The sequence below is a fragment of the Coccinella septempunctata genome, chromosome 6 (genome assembly GCF_907165205.1).
Source record: "Coccinella septempunctata chromosome 6, icCocSept1.1, whole genome shotgun sequence".
NCBI lineage: Eukaryota > Metazoa > Arthropoda > Insecta > Coleoptera > Coccinellidae > Coccinella > Coccinella septempunctata.
In genome coordinates this window covers 7406784-7430518 of record NC_058194.1, presented here as the reverse complement: position 1 = coordinate 7430518, position 23735 = coordinate 7406784, and the positions used below count along the sequence as shown (strand labels likewise).

Genomic DNA, 23735 nt, shown 5'->3' with positions numbered 1-23735 from the left:
AAAAAAAATAGAGGTTTTCGAATATGCTGAATCTATAGCAAGTATTCCTGAAAGCCTATCAGTGAACTGGAAAATTGAAAATCGAAAAACAATAAATTCGATTTTTTTTTAAACAAAGTCAGATATTTGAAGGTTTGGTATGAAAATAAAGGTTTTCAAATACGCCGAATCTTTTGCGAGCATTCCCGAAAGCCAATCTCTCACCATTCAGATTTTCATTTTGGAAATGTCATTTTTCAAAAGTTGCAAATTTCAATCTGTAATATCTCTTGTTATATTCGTCTGATCCAATTGGGATGTCCGGTTTCGTAATCAGCGTTGATGAGGCTTCCATTCCAGCGCAAAATTTAAAAATCGAAAATCCCGATTTTTTTGGTCAAAAATGAGCAAGGGCTTAGACCCCCTAAAATGACCTATTTGCTCCTCTGCATAAAAATCAGGGTGTCCTACTACTGTCTTAGGATATGGGGTGTATAGTTCTTACTTTTTTGATTCAACCAAACCTAGCAGTTGATGATTCAATAGAGAATTGCACTCCAGAGAGCAGTTCAAAGTGAACTGGAAAATGAAAAATGGAAAAACAATAAATTCGATTTTTTTTTAAACAATGTCAGATATTTGAAGGTTTTATATAAAAATAAAGGTGCTCAAATACGCTGAATCTATTGCGACCATTCCCGAAAGCCTATCTCCCACCGTTCAGATTTTCATTTTGGAAATGTCATTTTTCAAAAGTTGAAAATTTCAATCTGAAATATCTCTTGTTATATTCGTTTGATCCAATTGGGACTTCCGGTTTCGTAATCAGTATTGATCAGGCTTCCATTCCAGCTCAAAAACTAAATATCGAAAATCCCGATTTTTTGGGTCAAAAATGAGCAAGGTGTTAGAGCCTTCTAAAATGACCTATTTGCTCTTCTGCATACAAATCAGGGTGTCTTACTACTGTTTGAGGATATGGAGTGTATAAAACTTACTTTTTTGATTCAACAACACCTAACAGTTGATGATTCAACAGAGAATTGCACTCCAGAATGCAGTTCAAAGTGAACTGGAAAATGAAAAATGGAAAAAAATTAATTAGATTTTTTTTTGAACAAAGTCAGATATTTGAAGGTTTGGTATGAAAATGAAGATTTTCAAATTCGCCGAATCCATTGCGAGCATTCTCAAAAGCCTATCTGTCACCGTTCAGATTTTCATTTTGGAAATGTCATTTTTCAAAAGTTGAAAATTTCAGTCCAATATCTCTTGTTATATTCGTCTGATCCAATTAGGATTTCCGGTTTCGTAATCAGCATTGATAAGGCTTTCATTCCAGCTCAAAAACTAAATATCGAAAATCCCGATTTTTTGGGTCAAAAATGAGCAAGGTGTTAGAGCCTTCTAAAATGACCTATTTGCTCTTCTGCCTGAAAATCAGGAAGTTCAACTACTGTCTTAGGATATGGATTGTATGCTACTTACTTCGTTGATTCCACCAAACTAAACAGTTGATGATTCTATAAAGAATTGCACTCCAGAGAGCAGTTCAAAGTGAACTGGAAAATGAAAAATGGAAAAACAATAAATTCGATTTTTATTTAAACAAAGTCAGATATTTGGAAGTTTGATAAAAAATATAGGTTTTCAAATAAGCTGAATCCATTGCGAGCATTCTCAAAAGCCTATCTCTCACCGTTCAGATTTTCATTTTGGAAATGTCATTTTTCAAAAGTTGAAAATTTCAATCTGAAATATCTCTTGTTCTATTCGTTTGATCCAATCAGGATATCCGGTTTCGTAATCAGCATTGATAAAGCTTTCATTCCAGCTCAAAACTTTATATCGAAAATCTCGATTTTTTTGGTCAAAAATGAGCAAGGGCTTAGACCCTCCTAAAATGACCTATTTGCTCCTCTGCATAAAAATCAGGTTGTCCTACTACTGTCTTAGGATATGGGGTGTATAGTACTTACTTTTTTGATTCAACCAAACCTAACAGTTGATGAATCAATAGAGAATTGCACTCCAGAGAGCAGTTCAAAGTGAACTGGAAAATGAAAAATGGAAAAAAAATAAATTCGATATTTTTTTTAAACAAACTCAGATATTTGAAGGCTTGGTATGAAAATAAAGGTTTTCAACTACGCTGAATCTATTGCGAGCATTCCCGAAAGCCTATCTCCCACTGTTCAGATTTTCATTTTGGAAATGTCATTTTTCAAAAGTTGCAAATTTCAATCTGCAATATCTCTCGTTATATTCGTCTGATCCAATTGGGATTTCCGGTTTCGTAATCAGTATTGATCAGGCTTCCATTCCAGCTCAGAAACTAAATATCGAAAATCTCGATTTTTTTGGTCAAAAATGAGCAAGGGCTTAGACCCCCCCTAAAATGACTTATTTGCTCCTCTGCATAAAAATCAGGGTGTCCTACTACTGTCTTAGGATATGGGGTGTATAGTACTTACTTTTTTGATTCAACCAAACCTAACAGTTGATGAATCAATAGAGAATTGCACTCCAGAGAGCAGTTCAAATTGAACTGGTAAATGAAAAATGGAAAAAAAATAAATTCGATTTTTTTTTTGAACAAACTCAGATATTTGAAGGATTGGTATGAAAATAAAGGTTTTCAACAACGCTGAATCTATTGCGAGCATTCCCGGAAGCCTATCTCCCACTGTTCAGATTTTCATTTTGGAAATGTCATTTTCCAAAAGTTGCAAATTTCAATCTGCAATATCTCTCGTTATATTCGTCTGATCCAATTGGGATTTCCGGTTTCGTAATAAGTATTGATCAGGCTTCCATTCCAGCTCAAAAACTAAATATCGAAAATCTCGATTTTTTGGGCCAAAAATGAGCAAGGGCTTAGACCCCCCTGAAATGACCTATTTGCTCCGCTGCATAAAAATCAGGGTGTCCTACTACTGTCTTAGGATATGGGGTGTATAGTACTTACTTTTTTGATTCAACCAATCCTAACAGTTGATGAATCAATAGAGAATTGCACTCCAGAGAGCAGTTCAAAGTGAACTGGAAAATGAAAAATGGAAAAAAAATAAATTCGATTTTTTTTTTAAACAAACTCAGATATTTGAAGGCTTGGTATGAAAATAAAGGTTTTCAAATAAGCTGAATCCATTGCGAGCATTCTCAAAAGCCTATCTCTCACCGTTCAGATTTTCATTTCGGAAATGTCATTTTTCAAAAGTTGAAAATTTCAATCTGAAATATCTCTTGTTATATTCGTTTGATCCAATCAGGATTTCCGGTTTCGTAATCAGCATTGATAAGGCTTTGACTCCAGCTCAAAAACTTAATATCGAAAATCTCGATTTTTTTTGGTCAAAAATGAGCAAGGGCTTAGACCCCCCTAAAATGACCTATTTGCTCCTCTGCATAAAAATCAGGGTGTCCTACTACTGTCTTAGGATATGGGGTGTATAGTACTTACTCTTTTGATTCAACCAAACCTAACAGTTGATGAATCAATAGAGAATTGCACTCCAGAGAGCAGTTCAAAGTGAACTGGAAAATGAAAAATGGAAAAAAAAATAAATTCGATTTTTTTTTTAAACAAACTCAGATATTTGAAGGCTTGGTATGAAAATAAAGGTTTTCAACTACGCTGAATCTATTGCGAGCATTCCCGAAAGCCTATCTCCCACTGTTCAGATTTTCATTTTGGAAATGTCATTTTTCAAAAGTTGAAAATTTCAATCTGAAATATCTCTTTGTAGTGGACTGTATTTGTTTCTCGGGTCGTGGAATCAAAGAACGGTTTCTTATTTACAATATATTTACAACACACTTGGGCAAACGATGACTGGAGACTGCAGACTGTCTCAAACCGTCGCCCTTTATACAATATGCGCCCCTTTTTTAGGGTCTCAGAGGCACCGTATTGGTGGGGGCGGCTGACCTATAGGTTTACAGTTCTAATATTTCATGGGTATATTTACACAATATTTACAATTTTAAAACTTTCTTTCGCCGTCCATCTCGGTAGGTAAGTTGGTTCTTCTTTTTCACTCGCCGTCCGTAACAGTCCTCCCCCCGGCGCAGCTTGCGTAGTCCTCTTCCTTCAAAACGACGGCGAGCTTACTCACTGGTCGTCGGAAAACGCCGGTTCTCGTTCGTACTTCGGCGACCCTGATGCCACCATCTGGTCCGGGATATGTACTCTTCACTAACCCCATCGGCCATGTGTTTCTTGGCAGAGTGCTGTCAACGATCAGGACCACATCTCCGATGCGCAGGGGACGCGCCTTGTTACTGGAGTCTCCTCGAGGTACTAAAGTGGGTAGGTACTCCCGTACCCAGCGCTTCCAAAAGTGGTCTGCGAGAGCCATACTTGCTCGCCATGTTCGTCGATCGGCTTCATCACAGGGCCCCGTGGCTGGCATGCCGGTCGATGATCCTATCAGGAAGTGGTTGGGTGTGAGTGCTTCGGGATCTGCTGGATTCACGCTCACGTGGGTCAGTGGTCGGGCATTTATCGAGAATTCTGCCTCCGTAAGGAGCGTCCGCAGTACTTCTTCTGTCGGTGCCTTCTCTCGCAGTGTCACCCTGAGTGCCGTCTTAACTGATCGTACCATCCTCTCCCACGCGCCGCCTTGGTTTGGCGCGCCAGGTGGTATAAAACGCCACTCCATGCGATGCAGCAACCCTTCGTCCTGTAGTTTTGGGAGCCATTCTTTATATGCCAGACGGAGTTCTTGGTCTGCCCCGCGGAAGTTGGTACCGTTGTCTGAGTACATGAGTCGCGGCCAACCCCTGCGTGCTGCCATCCTTCTCAATGCCATGATTGTTGAGTCCGTTGAGAGTGACGCGACGATCTCGATGTGTACGGCGCGTGACGTGAGGCATGTGAAAAGTGCACCCCACCTCTTCTCTCGCCGGCGCCCTATCTTGATCATCATTGGCCCGAAGTAGTCCACCCCACAGTTGGTAAAGGGACGGTGAAAAGGGTCCATGCGCGCAAGTGGAAGGTCTCCTGTTGCTGGGGTTGTCGGCATTGCTCGTCTTCTTCGACAAAAGGCGCAGTTCTTCTCTATGGCTCGTACCGTAGGTCGAAGGTGAATGATCCAATAGTGTTGGCGTAGGTCGTTGGTCACTCGTTCTCTATTGGCATGTCCCGCAGAGCAATGCTCCCGTAGAACGAGCAGTTTTGTGATTGGGTGACGACCATCAAGTATCACAGGTCTCTTCGTGTCACTTGGTGCGGCGGATGCTCCAATACGGCCTCTTATTCTAAGAATTCCATCCTCCATCACGGGATCTAGTCGGTAGAGCCGGCTCGCCTTTGGTATGGTTCGACCTGACTGGATTCGCTCTACCTCGTCTTGGAAGCTGTCTTCTTGAACACGTCGTATCAGCTCCTTTTCTGCGCGCTCGATGTGTCGATGTTCCAGTTTAATCGCTCGTCGTCGACAGATATCCACGAAGGCTAGGACTCTTGCCATAGTTCTCACCAGAATTTCGTATTTGGAGAAGCGGGCAGGATCAGGTACGCAGCTGGATCTTCTGGGATTCTCACTCACATGTAGGACTTCCTCTTCTGTTTCTTCATACGCCGTCTTCCCGGGCCACTGGTCTTCAGGTAGATAGAGGAAATCTGGTCCCTGGAACCACCGGTCCGTCGAGCTGATGGGCGCATTGGTCAAACGTGTGGCATCGTCAGCCACGTTGTGGTCGGTCGGCAGCCATCTCCATTCTTCCTTTTGGGTGAGCTCAGCAATCTCACCGAGTCTATGTGCAACGAAAGGTGTATATCGTCGCATGTCGTTCCTGACCCAATGGACCACCGTCGACGAGTCCGTCCAGTACGTCGTCTGGTCTACTTCCATGCGATGCTCCCTCTTGATGGTTTCGGCGAGACGAGCACCTATCACCGCTGCCTGGAGCTCCAACCGGGGAATCGTCAGCGCTTTCTTTGGCGCTACCTTCGCCTTTGCCGCTATTAAGACGACTTCGATGGTCCCATCGTTTCTCGTGATGCGCCAGTATGCCGTTGTCGCAAATGCCTGCTCACTTGCGTCGCACAGTATATGAAGATCGATCCGTTCATACCCGTTCAACGTGTAGCAGCGTGGCAGTCGTAGCATCGCGATCTCGGGAAGTTGCGCCAGCCAGGATGTAAAGAGCTCGTTTTCTTCTGCCGGGATCGGTTCGTCCCATGTCATCTGGAGTCGCCATAAGCTCTGCAGGATGATCTTAGAGCGGATGGTGTAATGGCTCAATAGCCCCAGCGGGTCGTACACAGACATGACAGCGCTGAGTGCTTCTCTCTTGGTCGGTGCTCGCTTCCCCGCTTTGACATCTTCAGGAACTCGGCTCATGCAGGTGTTGAATCCCAACTCGTCTCGTTGAGCATTCCAATACAACCCAAGTATCTTGCTTCCGGGCTGTTCTCCCCCCAGTTGCGTAGGGGCCGTTGCGTGCAGCTCTGAGGGAATTCCTTCCAAAATGTTTGGGTCACTAGAGTTCCATCCCTTCAAGTTGAAGCCAGCACGAGCATGCACTTCTCTCGTTTCTTCGACAGCCTTTCGTGCTTCCTCCGCATCTTTGAAACTCGCAACCCAGTCATCCATGTAGTGAGCGTTCTTTATGGCTTCCAGTGCACGCGGGAACTCCTTTCCGTGTATGTCTGCATTGTGATTGCGGACATGGTGAGCTATGTACGGAGAGCTTGTTGCGCCGAAGAAAACACTGGTCATCTTGTACTTCTTCGGAGGCCTTTCTCGGTCTTCTCCCCTCCACAGGAACTGTTGAGCTGGTTGGTCCTCGGGTCGTACCTTGATTCGCAGGAACATCTCTTGGATATCCGCCGTGATAGCGACGGCCCCTTCTCGAAATCTGAATAATATGCCCGGCAACGACAACAGCATATCAGGTCCTTCCAGTAACTCGTCGTTTAGGCTCACCCCATTGTTTCTCGCCGCTGCGTCGAACACCAATCGATAACCCGGTTTGTTTGGATTCGTCACGGCAAAGTGAGGCAGAAACCACTTCACTGGGCTATCCTCTTCCGAACCGTCACATGGCGTCGCGTAACCCTTTTTCAATAGATTTTCAATCTGCTGAGTGTATTCCATCTTGAAAACCGGGTCCGCGTCCATCTGTATTTCCTTCCTTTTGAGACGACGCAAGGCCTGATTGTAACTTGCCGGCATTGTCATCTTGTCCCTACGCCATGGTAGCCCCACCTCGTAGCCGACGTCAGTCTTCTTGATGGTTCGTTCGACTATAGTGACGGCTCGCTGGTGTGCCTCGCTCATTCTAGGCTTCCCTTGTACGCCCAGTGCTTCGATCTTGAAGTGTGCTTCTACGAGATCGTGCAGTTCCTTCTCGCCTGGGTTAACACTATTGGCCCGTTCGTAAATGTGCAGTACGTCCTCTCCTTCGTAGATGGCGCGGCGAGGCGCAGTCCCATGCACCACCCATCCTAACCGGGTCTTCGATGCCGCCGGCTGGTTGGGTTCACCGATCCGTAGATCTCTTGAGACGATGCACTCCCAGTGATCTGTTCCGACCAATATGCCAGGGCGTGCTGACTCGAAGCACACTTCTTCCTCATCAAGGTCCTTGAGGTGATCGAAGCTCAACATCGTGTTCGGAATGCCTTGCTGGTGTAGCTTCAAGTCCTTCATCGTTCTTGCCCGGATCTGGTATTCGTCGCTTTCTTTGACGCCCCTAATCTTGACCGTCACCAGCTGGCTTTCTGCTTCGTTCTGGCTCATGTTCACTCCCCTTAAGTGAAGTGGGTGTGACGGTCCTTCTGCCCCTATGCTGGCTGCCAGTTCCTGGTCGATCAGTGTTATTGTGGCCCCTTCGTCCAACAAGGCGAAAGTCTTTCTCTCGCCTTTGGGTCCTGCTATGACGACCGGACACATCTTCAATAACACCGTCTTTGGTTCAGTATGCAGTATGCTTCCCGATGCAACTGACAACACGGTCTCCTTCTTATCAGCTGGCATGGCTTGTTCGGGCTCTGCTTGGTCTTGATGTAACGACGAATGATGTGGGCGGCGACACTCGTTGACGCCGCATGGCTTCGCTCGGCACTGAAAGCGACGATGCTTCTTTTGCGCGCACTTGAAGCAGATCCGTTTCTCGCGCACAAGATTCCACCTTTGATCAACCGTAAGCGCCTTGTACTTCGGGCACTCTGGCAGCACATGATTTCTCTCGCACTCGGGGCACCGGTTGCTCCTTTCTTGTCCATCTTCTGACGTACTATACACCGCCGCACTTTTCTTGACTGTACCTTGTTGCCCGTTCCTGTTCGCACTGGATTTCACTGTCACTGGAGGGCGTGTCTCTTTACTCGTACTCGCGGCGCACGTCACGGGAGCGTATGTATACCGCAGCGCTCGATCCGCTTCTCTCATCAAGAATCGCGACATCACAACGATTTCCGGGTCTGCCGAACCTTCTTGATCGAACGCGTAGTCGCACCACCGTGAACGTAAGTGCGGGCTAAGCTTGTCCAGCACTTCCCGTGTTAGCATCGGATTAAAAAGGTATCCCCTTCGGTCAATCGTCTTCAATACGCAGATGATGTTTTGAATCTTGACTGCGAAACTGTTCAGGTCTGCCGCCGTCGAGTTGGGTTTCGGCAATTTTTTCAATTCTTCCAGCGCCTGGTCGATGATCACCTCCGGTCGTCCAAAGCACTGCTCTAGGGTTTTCATCACTACATTTGGATCCGCGGCGGTGTAGAGTAGAGCAGAAACCCTGTCCCTTGCTTCTCCTTTCAAACAGGTTCGCAACCGTTGGAGATTTTCAGCAGCAGTGAGCTCGTACATCTGGCTCGAGTCCCGGTACGCCGCGTAAAAGGGAAGCCACTCGTTGACCGCTCCAGAAAACGTAGGCAAGTCGATATGACGCGACCTTGGTCTTGCCATCCTTTCCAATGTAGCTGCCAGATGTTCGATGCTACTTCTTCTTCTTGTTGGAGTTGGTGACCTTGGTGGTACTGCTTCGGGACGCGTCTGCCTTGGTTCCTCTCGTTGTGGCCCCTCCCCCCGTTGGCTGACTGGGTTTTGTATCAGCCACTCGTTTACTTTCTGGAGTGGTTCTTCTTTGAAAGGGGGCTCCGCCTGCTGCTCTTCTTCGCCACTTTCATCCTCTTGAATTGCCGCTACTTCTGCGGCCAACCGCATCTTCACGAGATCGGCTTCCATCTTGAGCTCGAGTCTCTTAATTTCGGCCAGTTTCTCCGCCGCCTCTAACTCTGCGAGCCGCCTTCTTGTAGTCACACTGACATTCGATCGATGTGACCTGTTTGTCGATCGATGTGACCTACTTGATTTTGCCGGCGACCTCTCGCGTCTTTTGACACTAGCCATACTAGGTTCTACCAACCCAGACAATGGTGACGCCGGCTGATCTAGGGGAATGTTCCTCAACCGATCCAGGGAGTCGTTCCTTAGTTGTTCCCTCTCGATCGCTTGGAGACGACGTTTTTCTTCCATCTCTGCTGCGTCCACCTGACTTCTTGTTATTACCATTTCGCAGCGTGTATACGAGTTCCAGTCAATGACCGACGCCTCTTCGTGTTGCGTAGATCTGAAAAGATCCGATTGTTTCTTCAGATCTGAAAAGATCTGTTCGCTTCTTCAGATCTGAGAAGATCTTTCCGTTACTTCAGATCTGAGAAGATCTTTTCGTTCCTTTAGATCTGAAAAGATCTTATTCGTTCCTTTAGATCTGAAAAGATCTTATTCGTTCCTTTAGATCTGAAAAGATCTTTTTCGTTACTTCAGAGTGAATTGATCCGCTCGCGCTCAGCTCTGAAAGATCTTTTCGTTCTTCAAATCTTCGATCTTTTCGTTCTTCAAATCTTCGATGGTTTTCTTGATTCGGCTGAAGGACCAGACTGTAGTGGACTGTATTTGTTTCTCGGGTCGTGGAATCAAAGAACGGTTTCTTATTTACAATATATTTACAACACACTTGGGCAAACGATGACTGGAGACTGCAGACTGTCTCAAACCGTCGCCCTTTATACAATATGCGCCCCTTTTTTAGGGTCTCAGAGGCACCGTATTGGTGGGGGCGGCTGACCTATAGGTTTACAGTTCTAATATTTCATGGGTATATTTACACAATATTTACAATTTTAAAACTTTCTTTCGCCGTCCATCTCGGTAGGTAAGTTGGTTCTTCTTTTTCACTCGCCGTCCGTAACACTCTTGTTATATTCGTTTGATCCAATCAGGATTTCCGGTTTCGTAATCAGCATTGATAAGGCTTTGACTCCAGCTCAAAAACTTAATATCGAAAATCTCGATTTTTTTTGGTCAAAAATGAGCAAGGGCTTAGACCCCCCTAAAATGACCTATTTGCTCCTCTGCATAAAAATCAGGGTGTCCTACTACTGTCTTAGGATATGGGGTGTATAGTACTTACTTTTTCGATTCAACCAAACCTAACAGTTGATGAATCAATAGAGAATTGCACTCCAGAGAGCAGTTCAAATTGAACTGGAAAATGAAAAATGGAAAAAAAATAAATTCGATTTTTTTTTTTGAACAAAGTCAGATATTTGAAGGTTTGGTATGAAAATGAAGATTTTCAAATACGCCGAATCCATTGCGAGCATTCTCAAAAGCCTATCTCTCACCGTTCAGATTTTCATTTCGGAAATGTCATTTTTCAAAAGTTAAAAATTTCAGTCCAATATCTCTTGTTATATTCGTCTGATCCAATTGGGATTTCCGGTTTCGTAATCAGCATTGATAAGGCTTTCATTCCAGCTCAAAAACTAAATATCGAAAATCCCGATTTTTTGGGTCAAAAATGAGCAAGGTGTTAGAACCTTCTGAAATGACCTATTTGCTCTTCTGCCTGAAAATCAGGAAGTTCAACTACTGTCTTAGGATATGGGGTGTATAGTACTCACTTTTTTGATTCAACGAAACCTAACAGTTGATGATTCAATAGAGAATTGCACTCCAGAGAGCAGTTCAAAGTGAACTGGAAAATGAAAAATGGAAAAAAAATAAATTCTATTTTTTTTTTAACAAACTCAGATATTTGAAGGCTTGGTATGAAAATAGAGGTTTTCAACTTCAGGTTAGCGTTCTTCAACATGGCGCCACGAAGTGTTCATGGTGCGGAAAAATCGTGTAATAAATGAACGAAAGAAGTGAAAATATCAATAACCTGCTCAAAATGCAGCAAATATTTCCATCCCAGTTGTGTGTTAAAGATTCCTGGAATGTATGTGGGAGTTGATGGTGAAGTTATTTGTTGTGATAACATAACCTCAAAAAATTGTCACTGTGAGGAGAAGGATGCTGAAATTCTCAAACTGAAGACCCGAATTGCAGATTTAAATGAAGCCTCCTTCGAGCAATCCATGGTTGTAAACCAACTGTCAAAAAACAGTGGAAATGATTCGCTAAATTGCGATGATGGGACTAAGTCCGTGAGTACATTCATTAATGACGAATACAGCAAAGAAACTGTAATTGGGTATTTGAACACAATAATTGAAGGAAAAAATGAGTTAATAAATGAGCTAAAGGACAAAATGATGATTTTGATAGAGTACAATATTTCGATTAAATCGACCATAAATGGGCGTACTGCGCCATCTAACATACCAACTAAGGGTGAATTGACTCCCGTACTAGTGGATCAACCTACCGATAAACGTGACAATCCTCTGGATCTCGTAGAGGAACCTATATCCTTAGAAAATGGTGAACATAAACATATCATCACGCATGATGATGTAAATATGGCTGAGGAATCTGAAAACACGTCTAAAACAAACGAGTGGAAGATTATAAATAGGAAGAATAAAGGAAATTCTAAGAAATGGTCTATTACAGGTTCTGGAAGTAACAACGACATCATGGCAACTCAAAGGCAAATTCAACTCTTTGTATCTAGGATTTCTCCGTCCACATCGATAGGTGACTTTACAGCTATGGTAAAAACAGAAATTAATGAAGCTGTATGCGAGAAATTGACTTCTAAATATCCGGAAAAATATTCATCCTTTAGGGTTTCGATAAATGCGACAAGCTTCGAAAAGGCGAAAGACCCCAATATGTGGCCTGATGGTTCTGTGGTATCCAAGTTTTTTCAGAGCAGACAGTTTCAAAACGAAAAGAAGTGAAATCGATTATTTCTGAAGGTACTGCATGTTTTTCTTTGGTGCATTTGAATGTACAGGGAATTGGTGATAAGTTGAACCTACTGGAGTTATTTCTTGACGAAGTTGGTAGCACGGATATTTTGTGTGTTACTGAACATTTTGTTAAATCTTCCTTATGTGTGTTGTCACTGTCTGGCTGGATAACCGCAAACTCTTTTGGTAGAGAATCGAGGAGCCGTGGAGGTGTTGCCATTTTTTGTAGAAATAATTTGTTTTCTGTTTGTCCTGAAATAGATACATTGTCTGTTGAGACTCATTGTGAGATTGCCAGTTCGAGATTATCTTCTTTTAGTGTGACTGTGATATCCATATATAGATCTCCTAAAGGGGATTTTCATAAATTTTTCACTATAGTGGAGTCTATTCTTGTCAAAATAGATCTGTGTGAGAAATTCATTATTTGTAGTAATTTTAATGAGAATTTTAATATTTCAGATTATTACTCGGATGCATTCTGTGACTTACTGTCATCCTATGGGTTTCGGCGAACTGTTTTTGAGCCTACAAGAGGTAAAAACTGCCTGGACAATATTTTTTTGAATTTTGGCTGTTCAGATTGTCGTGCTAGGGTACATGAAGTGAGTTTCTCTGATCATAGAGCGCAGAGGTTAACGATGAGGATCCCTGGTGAGTCCAGAGATAGGTCGATTCGGGTTTTCCGACCGCGTACTGGAAGAGCTTTCAATGAGTTTTATGGGTTCCTGGAGAATATCGATTTCAACGTTCATGGAACTGCTAATCAGTCGGTGAATGAAAATTTCAAACACTTTCATGATGTTTTCCTTGATGCATATGAGAGATGTTTTCCTCTTAAGGCTATCACCAGAGAAAAATTAAGGGTAGGTATCAGTGAGAGCTGGTACAATGATAGATTGAGAGCTCTACGGGATGACCTAAATCTTGTATCGGGTTTGTATGACAGATACGGCACTGAGCGTCTAAAACTTCATAAGAGGAGGTTGAAAACGAGGTATAAAATGGAGATAAGAAATGCTAAGATTAAACACAATGATCAAATTATAGCGGAATCTAACAAAAAAGTTCGAACTATGTGGACCATGATCGACCAGAGACGCGGAGTTACGAGGGGGCAGTCTGATATTCAGGTTGATGTTGAGACATTGAGTGAGTATTTTCACTCTGTTCCACACAGAATTGCTGGGAGTGTCGATAAAGGTAATATTGACGTTGAGACTTTGTTTTCGAAAGAAATTCGAAGTGGTCTCAATTTTTCATTTAGGGAGGTATCTTTTATCGAGGTAAGAGATATTGTGAGCTCATTGAAGAGTAGCACTTCTAGAGATTTCTATGATTTGTCTGTTGACTTGATAAAGAGGAATATAAATACAATTATCTATACATTGACCAAACTAATCAATGGCTGTATTCGAGAGAATGTCTTCCCGGATTGCCTAAAAATAGCTAAAATAATACCACTTTTCAAGGGGGGGGATAAGTCTGCTCCGGATAATTATAGACCTATTTCTGTGCTGTCGGTATTTTCTAAAATCCTGGAAAAGGTTATGTGTATCCAGATTGTAGAGTATTTTGAGAGAAATCAACTTTTTTCATCTTCACAATTTGGCTTCAGAAAGAAAAAATCGACAACCGATGCTATATTGAGTATATACCAGTTTGTTTTAGAATATTTTGAATCAGGAGAGTGTACCTTGTCGCTGTTTTTAGATTTAACTAAGGCGTTCGACTGTGTACCTCATGCAGCATTATTGGCTAAGCTACGGAGATATGGTTTGTGTGAGAGTAGTTGTAGGTTGGTTCAATCATTTTTGACTGATCGATTACAAACAGTATTCGTTAATAATAAGTGGTCACAAAAAACGAATAACACTATTGGCGTACCACAAGGTTCGATATTGGGACTTATTTTATTTTTGATTTTTATAAATGACTTTCCAGATTTTATGAACTTGGTGCATAATGTTCTATTTGCCGACGATACGAATATTTCTGTTTCATGTAATGATATGAATATGGTGAGAGAACTATTTGCTGGTATGAGGGAGGATGCCTTGAAGTGGTTCTCGGGTAATGGACTCTGTCAATAAAGAGAAAACTGAAGAGTTTGTTTTCTCCTTGAAGAGGACCGAAGTGAGAAATGTGAAATTTTTAGGTCTACAATTGGATACGAGACTCACTTGGTGGGCTCATGTAGATTATTTGTGTGCAAAGCTGCCAAGGAACATTTTTGTTTTGAGACAGTTATCTTCCTCCGTATCAGTTGAGGTGCTTAGGTCGGCTTACTTCTCGTTATGCGAGTCCCATTTACGTTATGGGATACTTGTATGGGGCCGCTGTAGTGGTTTTGGGAGAATATTCAGACTGCAGAGAAGAGCAATACGTATTATAGCTAACATAGGCTATCGAAAGAATTGTAGGGATTATTTTAGAAAATTGCATATACTGACACCTCCATCAATATTGGTGCTGGAGTTGTTAATGTATGCCCGTGGTAGGTCTTGTATGTGGGGTTTCCGTGGTGGGGACCATTCTCATTCTACTAGGAATAGGGGAGATTACTGTGTCCCATTTTGCAGGTTGACGAAGTCCTACTACTGTCTAAGGATATGGAGTGTATAGTACTTAATTTGTTGATTCAACCAAACCTAACAGTTGATGATTCAATAGAGAATTGCACTCCAGAGAGCAGTTCAAAGTGAACTGGAGAATGAAAAATGGAAAAACAATAAATTCGATTTTTTTTTAAACAAGTCAGATATTTGAATGCTTATTATAAAAATATAGGTTTTCAAATAAGCTGAATCCATTGCGAGCATTCTCAAAAGCCTATCTCTCACCGTTCAGATTTTCATTTTGGAAATGTCATTTTTCAAAAGTTGAAAATTTCAATCTGAAATATCTCTTGTTATATTCGTTTGATCCAATTGGAAATTCCGGTTTCGTAATCAGCATTGATAAGGCTTTCATTCCAGCTCAAAAACTAAATATCGAAAATCTCGATTTTTTGGGTCAAAAATGAGCAAGGGCTTAGACCCCCCTAAAATGACCTATTTGCTCCGCTGCATAAATATCAGGGTGTCCTACTACTGTCTCAGGATATGGAGTGTATAGTTCTTACTTTTTTGATTCAACCAAACCTAACAGTTGATGATTCCATAGAGAATTGCACTCCAGAGAACAGTTCAAAGTGAACTGGAAAATGAAAAATGGAAAAACAATAAATTCGATTTTTTTTAAACGAAGTCAAATATTTGAAAGTTCATCATGAAAATATAGGTTTTCAAATAAGCTGAATCCATTGCGAGCATTCTTGAAAGCTTATCTCCCTCCGTTCAGATTTTCATTTTGGAAATGTCATTTTTCAAAAGTTGAAAATTTCAGTCCAATATCTCTTGTTATATTCGTCTGATCCAATTGGGATTTCCGGTTTCGTAATCAGCATTGATAAGGCTTCCATTTCAGCTCAAAAACTAAATATCGAAAATCCCGATTTTTTGGGTCAAAAATGAGCAAGGGGTTAGACCCTTCTAAAATGACCTATTTGCTCTTCTGCCTGAAAATCAGGAAGTTCAACTACTGTCTTAGGATATGGAGTGTATAATACTTACTTTGTTGATTCCACCAAACTAAACAGTTGATGATTCAATAGAGAATTGCACTCCAGAGAGCAGTTCAAATTGAACTGGAAAATGAAAAATGGAAAAACAATAAATTCGATTTTTCTTCGAACAACGTCCGATATTCGAAAGTTCATCATGAAAATAAAGGTTTTCGAATATGCTGAATCTATAGCAAGTATTCCTGAAAGCCTATCTCTCTCCGTTCAGATTTTCATCTTGAAAATGGCATTAGTCAAAAGTTGAAAATTTCAATCTGAAATATCTCTTGTTATATTTTTTTGATCCAATTGGAAATTCCGGTTTCGTAATCAGCATTGATAAGGCTTCCATTCCAGCTCAAAAACTAAATATCGAAAATCTCGATTTTTTGGGTCAAAAATGAGCAAGGGCTTAGACCCCCCTAAAATGACCTATTTGCTCTTCTGCTTGAAAATCAGGAAGTTCAACTACTGTCTTAGGATATGGAGTGTATGATACTTACTTTGTTGATTCCACCAAACTAAACAGTTGCTGATTCAATAGAGAATTGCACTCCAGAGAGCAGTTCAAATTGAACTGGAAAATGAAAAATGGAAAAACAATAAATTCGATTTTTTTTTTTAACAAAGTCAGATACTTGAAGGCTTGGTATGAAAATAAAGGTTTTCAATAACGCTGAATTTATTGCGAGCATTCTCGAAAGCCTATCTCCCTCCGTTCAGATTTTCATTTCGGAAATGTCATTTTTCAAAAGTTGCAAATTTCAATCTGCAATATCTTTTGTTATATTCGTCTGATCCAATTGGGATTTCCGGTTTCGTTATCAGCGTTGATGAGGCTTCCATTCCAGCGCAAAAACTAAAAATCGAAAATCTCAATTTTTTGGGTCAAAAATGAGCGAGGGGTTAGACCCTCCTAAAATGACCTATTTGCTCTTCTGCTTGAAAATCAGGAAGTTCAACTACTGTCTTAGGATATGGAGTGTATGATACTTACTTTGTTGATTCCACCAAACTAAACAGTTGCTGATTCAATAGAGAATTGCACTCCAGAGGGCAGTTCGAAGTGAACTGGAAAATGAAAAATGGAAAAACAATAAATTCGATTTTTTTTTAACGAAGTCAAATATTTGAAAGTTTGATATGGAAATATAGATTTTCAAATAAGCTGAATCCATTGCGAGCATTCTCAAAAGCCTATCTCTCACCGTTCAGATTTTCATTTTGGAAATGTCATTTTTCAAAAGTTGAAAATTTCAATCTGAAATATCTCTTGTTATATTCTTTTGATCCAATTGGGAATTCCGGTTTCGTAATCAGCATTGATAAGGCTTCCATTCCAGCTCAAAAACTAAATATCGAAAATCTCGATTTTTTGGGTCAAAAATGAGCAAGGGCTTAGACCCCCCTAAAATGACCTATTTGCTCCTCTGCATAAAAATCAGGGTGTCCTACTACTGTCTTAGGATATGGGGTGTATAATACTTACTTTTCTGATTCAACCAAACCTAACAGTTGATGATTCAATAGAGAATTGCACTCCAGAGGGCAGTTCGAAGTGAACTGGAAAATGAAAAATGGAAAAACAATAAATTCGATTTTTTTTTTAAACAAAGTCAGATACTTGAAGGCTTGGTATGAAAATAAAGGTTTTCAATAACGCTGAATTTATTGCGAGCATTCTCGAAAGCCTATCTCCCTCCGTTCAGATTTTCATTTCAGAAATGTCATTTTTCAAAAGTTGCAAATTTCAATCTGCAATATCTTTTGTTATATTCGTCTGATCCAATTGGGATTTCCGGTTTCGTTATCAGCGTTGATGAGGCTTCCATTCCAGCGCAAAAACTAAAAATCGAAAATCTCAATTTTTTGGATCAAAAATGAGCGAGGGGTTAGACCCTCCTAAAATGACCTATTTGCTCTTCTGCTTGAAAATCAGGAAGTTCAACTACTGTCTTAGGATATGGAGTGTATGATACTTACTTTGTTGATTCCACCAAACTAAACAGTTGCTGATTCAATAGAGAATTGCACTCCAGAGGGCAGTTCGAAGTGAACTGGAAAATGAAAAATGGAAAAACAATAAATTCGATTTTTTTTAACGAAGTCGAATATTTGAAAGTTTGATATGGAAATATAGATTTTCAAATAAGCTGAATCCATTGCGAGCATTCTCAAAAGCCTATCTCTCCCCGTTCAGATTTTCATTTTGGAAATGTCATTTTTCAAAAGTTGAAAATTTCAATCTGAAATATCTCTTGTTATATTCTTTTGATCCATTAGGGAATTCCGGTTTCGTAATCAGCATTGATAAGGCTTCCATTCCAGCTCAAAAACTAAATATCGAAAATCTCGATTTTTTGGGACAAAAATGAGCAAAGGCTTAGACCCCCCTAAAATGACCTTTTTGCTCCTCTGCATACAAATCAGGGTGTCCTACTACTGTCTTAGGATATGGAGTGTATAATACTTTTTTTTTTTGATTCAACCAGACCTAACAGTTGATTATTCAATAGAGAATTGCACTCCAGAGAGCAGTTCGAAGTGAACTGGAAAATTGAAAATCGAAAAACAATAAATTCGATTTTTTTTTTAAACAAAGTCAGATATTTGAAGGTTTGGTATGGAAATTAAAGTTTTCAAATACGCCGAATCTATTGCGAGCATTCTCAAAAGCCTATCTCTCACCGTTCAGATTTTCATTTCGGAAATGTCATTTTTCAAAAGTTGAAAATTTCAATCTGAAATATCTCTTGTTATATTCGTTTGATCCAATCAGGATTTCCGGTTTTGTAATCAGCATTGATAAGGCTTTGATTCCAGCTCGAAAACTTAATATCGAAAATCTCGATTTCTTTTGGTCAAAAATGAGCAAGGGCTTAGACCCCCCTAAAATGACCTATTTGCTCCTCTGCATAAAAATCAGGGTGTCCTACTACTGTCTTAGGATATGGGGTGTATAGTACTTACTTTTTTGATTCAACCAAACCTAACAGTTGATGAATCAATAGAGAATTGCACTCCAGAGAGCAGTTCAAAGTGAACTGGAAAATGAAAAACGGAAAAAAAATAAATTCGATTTTTTTTTTAAACAAACTCAGATATTTGAAGGCTTGGTATGAAAATAAAGGTTTTCAACTACGCTGAATCTATTGCGAGCATTCCCGAAAGCCTATCTCCCACTGTTCAGATTTTCATTCTGGAAATGTCATTTTTCAAAAGTTGAAAATTTCAATCTGCAATATCTCTTGTTATATTCGTCTGATCCAATTGGGATTTCCGGTTTCGTAATCAGCATTGATAAGGCTTCCATTCCAGCTCGAAAACTTAATATCGAAAATCCCGATTTTTTGGGTAAAAAATGAGCAAGGGGTTAGACCCCCCTAAAATGACCTATTTGCTCTTCTGCCTGAAAATCAGGAAGTTCAACTACTGCCTTAGGATATGGAGTGTATGAAACATACTTTGTTGATTCCACCAAACTAAACAGTTGATGATTCAATAGAGAATTGCACTCCAGAGAGCAGTTCAAATTGAACTGGAAAATGAAAAATGGAAAAACAATAAATTCGATTTTTCTTTAAACAACGTCCGACATTTGAAAGTTCAGCATGAAAATATAGGTTTTCGAATATGCTGAATCTATAGCAAGTATTCCTGAAAGCCTATCAGTGAACTGGAAAATTGAAAATCGAAAAACAATAAATTCGATTTTTTTTTAAACAAAGTCAGATATTTGAAGGTTTGGTATGAAAATAAAGGTTTTCAAATACGCCGAATCTTTTGCGAGCATTCCCGAGAGCCAATCTCTCACCATTCAGATTTTCATTTTGGAAATGTCATTTTTCAAAAGTTGCAAATTTCAATCTGCAATATCTCTTGTTATATTCGTCTGATCCAATTGGGATTTCCGGTTTCGTAATCAGCGTTGATGAGGCTTCCATTCCAGCGCAAAAACTAACAATCGAAAATCTCGATTTTTTTGGTCAAAAATGAGCAAGGGCTTAGACCCCCTTAAAATGACCTATTTGCTCCTCTGCATAAAAATCAGGGTGTCGTACTACTGTCTTAGGATATGGGGTGTATAGTACTTACTTTTTTGATTCAACCAAACCTAACAGTTGATGATTCAATAGAGAATTGCACTCCAGAGGGCAGTTCGAAGTGAACTGGAAAATGAAAAATGGAAAAACAATAAATTCGATTTCTTTTAACGAAGTCAAATATTTGAAAGTTTGATATGGAAATATAGATTTTCAAATAAGCTGAATCCATTGCGAGCATTCTCAAAAGCCTATCTCTCACCGTTCAGATTTTCATTTTGGAAATGTCATTTTTCAAAAGTTGAAAATTTCAATCTGAAATATCTCTTGTTATATTCTCTTGATCCAATTGGGAATTCCGGTTTCGTAATCAGCATTGATAAGGCTTCCATTCCAGCTCAAAAACTAAATATCGAAAATCTCGATTTTTTGGGTCAAAAATGAGCAAGGGCTTAGACCCCCCTAAAATGACCTATTTGCTCCGCTGCATAAATATCAGGGTGTCCTACTACTGTCTTAGGATATGGGGTGTATAGTACTTACTTTTTTGATTCAACCAAACCTAACAGTTGATGATTCAATAGAGAATTGCACTCCAGAGGGCAGTTCAAATTGAACTGGAAAATGAAAAATGGAAAAACAATAAATTCGATTTTTTTTCAAACAAAGTCAGATATATGAAAGTTTATCATGAAAATATATGTTTTCAAATAAGCTGAATCCTGTGCGAGCATTCTCGAAAGCCTATCTCTCACCGTTAAGATTTTCATTTTGGAAATGTCATTTTTCAAAAGTTGAGAATTTCAATCCGCAATATCTCTTGTTATATTCGTGTGATCCAATTGGGATTGCCGGTTTCGTAATCAGCATTGATAAGGCTTCCATTCCAGCTCAAAAACTAAATATCGAAAATCTCGATTTTTTGGGTCAAAAATGAGCAAGGGCTTAGACCCCCCTAAAATGACCTATTTGCTCCGCTGCATAAATATCAGGGTGTCCTACTACTGTCTCAGGATATGGAGTGTATAGAACTTACTTTTTTGATTCAACCAAACCTAACAGTTGATGATTCAATAGAGAATTGCACTCCAGAGAGCAGTTCAAATTGAACTAGAAAATGAAAAATGGAAAAACAATAAATTCGATTTTTTTTCAAAAAAAGTCAGATATATGAAAGTTTATCATGAAAATATATGTTTTCAAATAAGCTGAATCCTGTGCGAGCATTCTCGAAAGCCTATCTCTCACCGTTAAGATTTTCATTTTGGAAATGTCATTTTTCAAAAGTTGAGAATTTCAATCCGCAATAGCGAGGGGTTAGACCCTCCTAAAATGACCTATTTGCTCTTCTGCTTGAAAATCAGGAAGTTCAACTACTGTCTTAGGATATGGAGTGTATGATACTTACTTTGTTGATTCCACCAAACTAAACAGTTGCTGATTCAATAGAGAATTGCACTCCAGAGAGCAGTTCAAATTGAACTGGAAAATGAAAAATGGAAAAACAATAAATTCGATTTTTCTTTAAACAACGTCCGACATTTGAAAGTTCAGCATGAAAATATAGGTTTTCGAATATGCTGAATCTATAGCAAGTATTCCTGAAAGCCTATCAGTGAACTGGAAAATTGAAAATCGAAAAACAATAAATTCGATTTTTTTTTAAACAAAGTCAGATATTTGAAGGTTTGGTATGAAAATAAAGGTTTTCAAATACGCCGAATCTTTTGCGAGCATTCCCGAGAGCCAATCTCTCACCATTCAGATTTTCATTTTGGAAATGTCATTTTTCAAAAGTTGCAAATTTCAATCTGCAATATCTCTTGTTATATTCGTCTGATCCAATTGGGATTTCCGGTTTCGTAATCAGCGTTGATGAGGCTTCCATTCCAGCGCAAAAACTAACAATCGAAAATCTCGATTTTTTTGGTCAAAAATGAGCAAGGGCTTAGACCCCCTTAAAATGACCTATTTGCTCCTCTGCATAAAAATCAGGGTGTCGTACTACTGTCTTAGGATATGGGGTGTATAGTACTTACTTTTTTGATTCAACCAAACCTAACAGTTGATGATTCAATAGAGAATTGCACTCCAGAGGGCAGTTCGAAGTGAACTGGAAAATGAAAAATGGAAAAACAATAAATTCGATTTCTTTTAACGAAGTCAAATATTTGAAAGTTTGATATGGAAATATAGATTTTCAAATAAGCTGAATCCATTGCGAGCATTCTCAAAAGCCTATCTCTCACCGTTCAGATTTTCATTTTGGAAATGTCATTTTTCAAAAGTTGAAAATTTCAATCTGAAATATCTCTTGTTATATTCTCTTGATCCAATTGGGAATTCCGGTTTCGTAATCAGCATTGATAAGGCTTCCATTCCAGCTCAAAAACTAAATATCGAAAATCTCGATTTTTTGGGTCAAAAATGAGCAAGGGCTTAGACCCCCCTAAAATGACCTATTTGCTCCGCTGCATAAATATCAGGGTGTCCTACTACTGTCTTAGGATATGGGGTGTATAGTACTTACTTTTTTGATTCAACCAAACCTAACAGTTGATGATTCAATAGAGAATTGCACTCCAGAGGGCAGTTCAAATTGAACTAGAAAATGAAAAATGGAAAAACAATAAATTCGATTTTTTTTCAAACAAAGTCAGATATATGAAAGTTTATCATGAAAATATATGTTTTCAAATAAGCTGAATCCTGTGCGAGCATTCTCGAAAGCCTATCTCTCACCGTTAAGATTTTCATTTTGGAAATGTCATTTTTCAAAAGTTGAGAATTTCAATCCGCAATATCTCTTGTTATATTCGAGTGATCCAATTGGGATTGCCGGTTTCGTAATCAGCATTGATAAGGCTTCCATTCCAGCTCAAAAACTAAATATCGAAAATCTCGATTTTTTGGGTCAAAAATGAGCAAGGGCTTAGACCCCCCTAAAATGACCTATTTGCTCCGCTGCATAAATATCAGGGTGTCCTACTACTGTCTCAGGATATGGAGTGTATAGAACTTACTTTTTTGATTCAACCAAACCTAACAGTTGATGATTCAATAGAGAATTGCACTCCAGAGAGCAGTTCAAATTGAACTAGAAAATGAAAAATGGAAAAACAATAAATTCGATTTTTTTTCAAAAAAAGTCAGATATATGAAAGTTTATCATGAAAATATATGTTTTCAAATAAGCTGAATCCTGTGCGAGCATTCTCGAAAGCCTATCTCTCACCGTTAAGATTTTCATTTTGGAAATGTCATTTTTCAAAAGTTGAGAATTTCAATCCGCAATAGCGAGGGGTTAGACCCTCCTAAAATGACCTATTTGCTCTTCTGCTTGAAAATCAGGAAGTTCAACTACTGTCTTAGGATATGGAGTGTATGATACTTACTTTGTTGATTCCACCAAACTAAACAGTTGCTGATTCAATAGAGAATTGCACTCCAGAGAGCAGTTCAAATTGAACTGGAAAATGAAAAATGGAAAAACAATAAATTCGATTTTTCTTCGAACAACGTCCGATATTCGAGAGTTCATCATGAAAATAAAGGTTTTCGAATATGCTGAATCTATAGCAAGTATTCCTGAAAGCCTATCTCTCTCCGTTCAGATTTTCATCTTGAAAATGGCATTTTTCAAAAGTTGCAAATTTCAATCTGCAATATCTCTTGTTATATTCGTCTGATCCATTTGGGATTTCCGGTTTCGTAATCAGCATTGATAAGGCTTTCATTCCAGCTCAAAAACTAAATATCGAAAATCTCGATTTTTTTGGACAAAAATGAGCAAAGGCTTAGACCCCCCTAAAATGACCTTTTTGCTCCTCTGCATACAAATCAGGGTGTCCTACTACTGTCTTAGGATATGGAGTGTATAATACTTTTTTTTTTGATTCAACCAGACCTAACAGTTGATTATTCAATAGAGAATTGCACTCCAGAGAGCAGT

At 39.7% G+C, this 23735-nt stretch overlaps 1 protein-coding gene across 1 annotated transcript; it reads right to left on the bottom strand.

Moving 5' to 3' along the window:
* Positions 1–4016: 4016 nt before the first annotated feature.
* Positions 4017–9503, bottom strand: LOC123315944. The gene has a single exon (XM_044901852.1). It carries the CDS (start codon positions 9501–9503, stop codon positions 4017–4019), a length of 5487 nt encoding a protein of 1828 aa, XP_044757787.1.
* Positions 9504–23735: the final 14232 nt, after the last annotated feature.

What these genes read in the sequence shown, in the direction of transcription:
- LOC123315944 (XM_044901852.1), bottom strand. Translation starts at nt 9,503, where the DNA reads ATGGTAATAACAAGAAGTCAGGTGGACGCAGCAGAGATGGAAGAAAAA.